We start from the raw sequence: 8,141 nt of genomic DNA, 5'->3' as shown, positions 1-8,141 counted from the left end.
TCACTAGCTACTATTATCCAATTATACTGGTATACACACACACACACATACACATGCATAAGCACACACACATACACGTGTGTGAACTATTTGGTCAATTTACAACCTCTCTGTGAATAATGTACATTTAATGGATCCCTTAAGATTCGATTTTATCGGATTCAAATACAATAATTCTTAATTCAGTTCCCCCCTATCTTGAACACAAACATTCCACGTTACTGCTTATCTACATTCATACAATTTAACAAAAAGCAACAATGTAGTAACCTATTAAGCTACAGCTACAGCTACAGCTACAGCTACAGCTACTAATACTAATAATTATAATTATTAATTAATTATAATAATTATAATAATTAAGTGAAACACATTTTAGACATCAAAATGGAGAATGGGCCATTTATTGTCATTGCATCAAGCATCAAATAAATTGTTGTGAAAGCCTAAATATTAAAATGCACAAAACATATATATATATATATATATATATATATATATATATATATATATATATATATATATATATATATATGTATATATATATGATAAAAGCTACATTAATAAATATAAATAACTAATAAACACTACACAATCCCTCTAAAACACAGACATATCTTTATTTATACTTCGATCCCACTGTATAATGTTGTGTCAGGATTTCTTTGTGGGGGGCTGGTTTCGTGTTGACATGAGAACCGTGACAGCACATACTTGATGGATCTACTGACTCTTTCAAGAAACATCTCAACACATTTTTATTCCTGCAGGCTTTTCCTTGATTCTCTGAGACTCCTGTGTTTGTCTCGGTGTTGTTTGAACCTTTTAACACATATTTTATTGAATATTGTTTCGATTATTTAAGCGCTTTGTGACCCTGGTCTGGAAAAGAGCTTTAAAAATATAAATGACTTCATTTAAGAAAACAATTGATGAGTTTTTCATTCATGTCATGTGTTTGTATTTTCCGGAGTTCCCAGTGCTTTGATCACTTTATGTGCTCGGAATGATAAGTTGAATATTACAACGCAACACTATTTACCCTCTTGTAACCCCTCGTGTTGATTTGATCGTCACTCTCTGATCTGAACACCCGCAGGGGGCGTTTCAGCGCCGCGCTCTGGTCAGCCTGAGCACGCACTTTTACGCACAGACGCTCACAGACAGTGGATGGAGAGGACGCTCTGGACAATCCCACCACCTTAGTTGTTTTGTTTTTTATTAGCTTGACGATGCTGAGAAAACGTCGATCCTACTTTGTTTTTGTGACTTTGATCAAAGTGTCGAGGCTCCGTCATGTGGTCCTGGTGGTGACGTTGGCGGTTGTTTATCCGCTGCTGTTTTGATTCTGGACACCAGAACCGAGGGGGGGTGAGGATTGTGGCTTCAGGGAGACAACAAGTGATGGATGGATGGACCACAGAAAACAACACTGGATGCGAGGAGAAGATTTATGTTTTCCATCCTTTTTGATCTGGACCTCACAAAGACGCGTTTAATGCGCGCTGGCACAGCAACAATATGGATTTGATCCAAGAATATATTCATCCTTTTTAATTGTGAGTGAGGTGGAAATATTTTAATTCATGGTGAGGGGTTTAAAAACAAAAGGAACACTTGTGCGTAAAAGCCATATGTGCGCATCCACTGGACGGATTCTCCAGAAGCTCTGAGGCGATATGCAGAACCGGACTGACTTCAGCCTCGCGGGCCAGGTTCGGCCACTCGAGTAAACCCAGCGGGACAGCATGCCCTCCTGGCTCAACCTTTCCCAGTGTCTCTCCCAATTCTGCAGCTGGGAAGAGACCCTGAACGCATCGCGGTACGGCGTCCTCCCTCCCCTCAGCTACTACCCCGCGCCCCTCCTCACGGCCGTGACCGTGGCGTGTTCCCTCCTGTTCCTCGTGGGCGTCACGGGGAACGTCATGACCATCCTGGTGGTCAGCAAGTACCGGGACATGCGCACCACCACCAACTTGTACCTGGTCAGCATGGCGGTGTCCGACCTGTTCATCTTCGTCTGCATGCCCCTGGACCTGTACCGCATGTGGCGGTACCGACCCTGGCCGTTCGGGGACGCGCTGTGCAAGCTGTTCCAGTTCGTGTCCGAGTCGTGCACGTACTCCACCATCCTCAGCATCACGGCGCTGTCCGTGGAAAGATACGTGGCCATTTGTTTCCCGCTGCGCGCAAAAGCCCTGGTGACCAAAAGACGCGTCCGTGGACTCATCCTCCTGCTGTGGACCGTGTCCCTGCTCAGCGCGGGTCCCGTGTTCGTCATGGTGGGCGTGGAGCGGGACAGCATGTCGAACTTTAGCCTGGAGAGGAACGAGAGCGCGTTCCACCTGGAGGAAGGAGACACCCGGGAGTGCAAGATGACGCGCTTCGCGGTGGAGTCGGGTCTGATGGGGGCCATGGTGTGGCTGAGCTCCGTGTTCTTCTTCATGCCCGTGTTCTGCCTCACGGTGCTCTACAGTCTCATCGGTCGCCGACTGTGGCAGAGACACGCGGACACGCACATCAGCTCGTGCGTGGCGCACCGGGACAAGAGCAACAGGCAGACCGTGAAGATGCTCGGTGGGTGGAAGCCAAGTTCTCAGTTCATATGTTTCAGTACATTTGCACCTTTGACGCCCCTTAGCAAAACGTAGTTGAAGTTAACTTATCAAGTACAACTATAGAAAGTATACAAATATATAGTAGTGTACTAAAAGTATACTCATGTGTTGCTCCTTCAGACTAAATTTACTTTAAACAAAGTAAACTCATCTCTATACTAAAAGTGTACTAGGTACTGTAAATACTAAGAGTTAGTTTTAGTTGAGTTTACAGAAGCATACTAAAGTATACTCAATGTACTATTAAGTTCATGTGCTAGGTAAATATTTGTAGTATGTACTGTATTTCGGTAAATTACACTACTTTAAATGGCCACTAAATGTGAAACTTTCCTGACTCAATCACATATTTCTAAATTTAAACGTTGAAGTCTTACTCTCCAAGGTACAGTAAGTCTCTCATCATGACCATGTTCTGAAGTTATTACCGTATTTTCTGCACTATTAGGCGCACCGGATTATAAGGCGCACCTTCAATAATTTGGCCTATTTTAGAACTGTTTTCATAAATAGAGTGCACCGGATTATAAGGCGCATAGAATAAAAGATACAGTCAAACGTTTGACTGGGGTTGCGTTATGCATCCACTAGATAAATCTGTGCTAAAGGGAATGTCAACAAAACAGTCGGATAAAGTCAAACTTCGTTACCTCCGTTCACTCCCATGGTAACGATGTTGAAATGATGTTTAAAAGGCAGCGCGCGAGGCTGGTGTGCGCAGCAGTGAAGTTGAGCGCGTGTATGACAGCTAGAGCGCACATGTATGACATGTTGAACGCAGTTGTATTACTTATTGAGCGTGCAGCAGAGTGATTTTGAGTGTACAACAACCAAGACACACTCGCTCAAACCGGTGGCAGTAATATCACTCCATAGCCGTCCGCAATGATCTGACGTGGGTCGTAAATCCCACACCATGATGACGCAATGACGTAATCCCACCCAAGGCATGTCAGCTCAGTCGTGAAAGTGTTTGTAAACAAGTCACCCACCAGGTAATGTTTATATATATAAGGTGCTCCGGATTATAAGGCACACTGTCGCTTTTTTAAAACATTTAAAGGCTTTTAAGTGCGCCTTATAGTGCGGAAAATACGGTACTTTATAAAGTGCTACCCTGTCTGAAATCTCGACGAACAATGGTTATGAGGATGTAATGAGAGCGGAGTCCATTATGGGGTAATAAAGGTTTCACACCTCGTCCAGCCGGTTGTAATCACACCTCGCTTTGCTTATACAACGAGTGCCTTGTAGGTGAGACTTCCGGGATGGATGACGCGCAGTGACTAACCCTAATGAAAGGGACTATAACTTTGATAAAAAATGGAAGATAATGTTTCTATTTTTTGCGTGTCTTGAAGGTACTCAAAGTTAATGCAAAAGATCTTCCCTCCGGCTGCAGGTCAAGTAGATGAAACTCATTACAAAAAGCGACACTCATGGTCTCAGGGTTTAGAAATGGATATTTTTGCAGACGAACAAGCTTCACTTCAAGGTTTCAGCTTCAATGCTGAAAGAACACCATCACAGGTAATTCACATTCTTTATTTATTCATTTTGACACAAAGTACATCAGCGTTGGCTAAAGATAGCTAGCATAGCATCATTACCAGCTGTTCATAGTGTTTTGCTTCTGACCTTAATGATATTGTTAAGTCATATTGCATGTATTCACATAGAAAAGTGTGTTTTCACCGTTAATTGTTTGTAAGATCTTTATATATGTTGTTGTCCTTAAGTTAAATCCACTGCTGAAAACATCCTGTTTAATGTAAGGTTAGTTTGATTTCAATGGTGAGCATCGATTTATCATTTTAGACTTTGCTAATGCAAACAGGAAAAGCAAATTAAACTACATTTATTTAATGGAAAATTAAATACGATTATTTAGCATGTAAACTTAAGTTCAATAATAAGACAAATTATTATTAATTTTAATATAATGAATCATATAAATGACATGTATCTATTAAAAGTAAATGCGATGAAAAGCATTGATGTTATTTTTATGTTTTTAACTAGTTTTCCACTTAAGTCGTGTTCACATCCAACAAATCAAAGGATTGTCATCAGAGGAGGGTATGTGTTCAATGATGGAAACCAACCGCATGAAGGAAATAACATCTTAATTTCTATTTCTCTAGGTCAGCACCATTAGAGGATGAATGAGACCAAAGTCAAAAGATTTGCCTCGGTATGATGTGATTGTCTGGACGTCTGGACTGAAACGGAGGTCCCAGCACCGGCGGTCATTTTCATAAATCTCAACAAGACAAACATGACTGTTGCCCATTAACCAAAGTGGTTCAATAAATGTCTTCCTTATGACGAACATCTGTATAGAGGTGGGTGGAATTCAAATGTCATTTTAATATAATGTAGAAGCATTTCTCTTCTCAGTATATTTTTGTAAATGACTCTACTGTGACTTAGAAGCCCCACTATCAAACTATCTATTGACGAATACATTTAAAATAAACCCCTCATTAATAAATGAATTTGGCTTCTGTGAGTGTGACAACCACCACCTCGTGATGCATTTGCAGTCCAGATGTCAAACCTCTACGAAGCTGCCCAGTACAGTGAGAGTCAATAAGTGTGTGTTATTATTGCTACTTACATGCATAGGAAATTGAATGTAAGAAATGTTTTAATCTGTATTTGTTCTAAGGTTTCCTCTGTTGTTCTTCAAGGGCTTATGACGAATCTGTTGTACTTTCTCTTTGTTTTTCAACAAAGCAGGAGAACCTTGAGAAGGTTGTTGGATAATCAGCAAAGAACAACTTTTCAAAATACATTTCTTTTGAGAATAATACGCCTTTTGCCATTGTTGCGCTACAAGAGGCTTTGATTTGACGACGTTCATGCAGCTGCACTGACCATCGAGGAAATGATTGACTTGCTTACGGTACAGGAAGGATCTTGTTTGTAACCTGGGGGTAGTGAAGGAAAACAACAGAAGACACCGATCTAAAGGAGACAGAGATCGGGAGATCGAGTTAGGAATCGTAAAAAAGGATGAGCACGAATCCCATTTTGATTGTGTAACTTCATGAACATTGTCCATGTTATTGTTCATTCTAAAAAAAATCACATTTGTATTCACTGTTGTTCTTATTTAATATTGAGCTTTAACTTGTATTTTTTTATTGTTTATATAGAAAAACAAGATCTGGGTCTGGGGAACAGAGGCTTAAGGGAGCCTGAACAACATTTACTGGCACCAGATCCAGGAAACCTCTTCTATTGCCAGAAGGATTGGGAAAATTAAATGTAGATTTTTTTTTTAACCATATCTTTGTGATTAAATACGATGGCATCACCTGTTTGTAAACTTTATTGAACGGAACAACTGTTCTATCATTACCTGTATGCAATGACCTTTTCACCAGAACAAAACATAAAAGATTACCAAGCGACTAATTCAATTGATGATGAATTATTTTTTCTTCAAGCAACTGTTTCATTATTACTGTTGTTTTAATTGGATTTTAATAACGGACAGAAGAGTAAACGGGTTCACTGTCCTGACAATGTTTCAAGTCCTGATTAAACTGTTCCATTTTTTAAATGGTTTTCGATTCTTTAAATAAAGTGGAGACTTGACTTTTTTTCTATGGCTACACAAATAGGAGATTTTAAGTTTCCCTTACTATGATGAGAACCGTAACCATGGCAGCATCAATGTATTGTGCTGGAGAATACAGTCTATCACTGATTTCATTAAGATGTTATTGTTATTATACGCTGTGCTAACGTTAGCTTACGACAAAAATCTGTCTGGGGAAAAAAACAAAAGGCAAATATAACATGATTTCGACACGTTTGCAACTTCTGTTTTTATTTACGCCTGTTCTTTTGAGTGGAAAACAAATGCTCCAAAAAAATACACGATGATGCAAAGTTAACATGAGAAAAACATCAATTTATTTTGATTTAAAGTCATGAATCAAATTTGTGTCAGAACACGTTACAGTTTAAATAACACTCTTGACTCTTTCTCTCTGTATCACATCAAGATGGATATGAACTCATCGTCATAGGATTGAGTTCGTACATATGATTGAGTTGATGTTGTCACGTCTTGCATTCAATTGAGATTTACTGTTAAACTTAAGGACAGCATCTGTGTGGTTAAATGCTAAACAGCTATGCTAACGAGCGCTAGCCAGGACTAGCTAGCGTTATGTTGCTAGCGAAATACCACTTTCTGAATCTTGGGACTTTCTGCTTTAGTTTGTTTGAAATTTTCATGACAAATTCGACAAAATGTTTAAAATATGTTTTTTGTAAAAACAAATAAAAAAACAAATAAATGAAAAAATAAAAACAAATAAAAAAAACCATAACAAAACACTGTAGTTCATAAAATGAGTATGAGGAGTAAAAATACTTTTTTTTTCATAATAGGATTTTTTTCGGGCGTTTTTCAGGATTAAATATTACAAGATATGAAACCTTTTTAAATCACTAAGTAGTTTGTAGCAAATTTCCACATATTTCTACACATAAATCAATCAAAACAAACAAAATATATAAGCACTCATAGCCATTTGTAACAAATGTCTCGTATGTGCCTGCATGGGTTTCCTCTGGGTGCTCTGGTTTCCTCCCACAGTCAAAAAACATAAATACCTTTTTTGTAGTTATCGATACTATGGGTGGGGAGTTAAGAAGTATAAATACCTTGTTACTCAACTGAATTACAGTTTTTTAGCATCTTTACAAGTTCATTTAATGTACGTATATATACTCAGTACTCCAACAATTATCTTTTATTTTAAGACATTTCTAATAATCATTGATCGTCGATGAATGATCGCTGGTTCTATACTTTTATTCTAAAGTTATATTTGCTCAGAAGTCAATGAAGAAGTCAAATATGACAATGTTCTTTTACCAGATTATGTTTTTATGACCTTGAAGTAACCTTTTTAAAGCACGCCTGCTCACACACGAAACCTCCTCTCCTCTCTCTCCCCGACAGTGGTGGTGGTCCTGGCCTTCGTCCTGTGCTGGTTGCCGTTCCACGTGGGCCGCTACCTACAGTTCCGCTCCCTGGACGCCCCGTCCCCCCTGCTCTCCATCCTGTCCGAGTACTGCAGCTTCGTGTCGCTGGTGCTCTTCTACCTGAGCGCCGCAATCAACCCCATCCTCTACAACACCATGTCGTGGAAGTTCCGCGGCGCGGCCGCTCGGCTTTTCGGCCTGAGCGACGGTCAGCCGGCCAGAGTGCGGACGGCGAGCACCACCGGCTGGACCGAGTCTAACGTCAGCTACTGAACGGATGTCGCCGGCTTGTTTATACAAACCAACATTCATTTACAGAGCGGTGAACAAACACGTGATTGTTGCCTTATACTCACCTGGATGACAAACAAAGCACTGTAGATCATCTGGCAGTTCTCCGTCCTCCTGCAAGAGAGGCAGAGGTGCTGCAGTGTGTGTGTGAGTGTGTGTGTGCATGAGTGTGTAAAAGTCACTTCTAAATGTTGTTTGTGTTGACGATGATCCAAGTTTCAT

At 40.1% G+C, this 8,141-nt stretch overlaps 1 protein-coding gene across 1 annotated transcript; it reads left to right on the top strand.

Annotated features, from left to right (window-relative positions):
- Positions 1–1,748: 1,748 nt before the first annotated feature.
- On the top strand, positions 1,749–7,901 carry ghsra (growth hormone secretagogue receptor a). The gene is made up of 2 exons (XM_087779633.1): positions 1,749–2,577; positions 7,606–7,901. The coding sequence occupies exons 1-2, from the start codon at positions 1,749–1,751 to the stop codon at positions 7,899–7,901; spliced, it is 1,125 nt and encodes a 374-aa protein (XP_087635759.1).
- Positions 7,902–8,141: the final 240 nt, after the last annotated feature.

The sequence above is a fragment of the Callionymus lyra genome, chromosome 18, assembly GCF_982586985.1.
Source record: "Callionymus lyra chromosome 18, fCalLyr1.hap1.1, whole genome shotgun sequence".
NCBI classification, from domain to species: Eukaryota; Metazoa; Chordata; class Actinopteri; order Syngnathiformes; family Callionymidae; genus Callionymus; species Callionymus lyra.
This window is presented reverse-complemented; position numbering and strand designations above follow the sequence as displayed.

Bases quoted from the DNA above. Each gene is read 5' to 3' on its own strand.
- ghsra (XM_087779633.1), top strand. From the start codon at position 1,749: ATGCCCTCCTGGCTCAACCTTTCCCAGTGTCTCTCCCAATTCTGCAGC. The intron at 2,578-7,605 runs GTGGGTGGAAGC...TCTCCCCGACAG, and splicing joins GCAGACCGTGAAGATGCTCG to TGGTGGTGGTCCTGGCCTTC.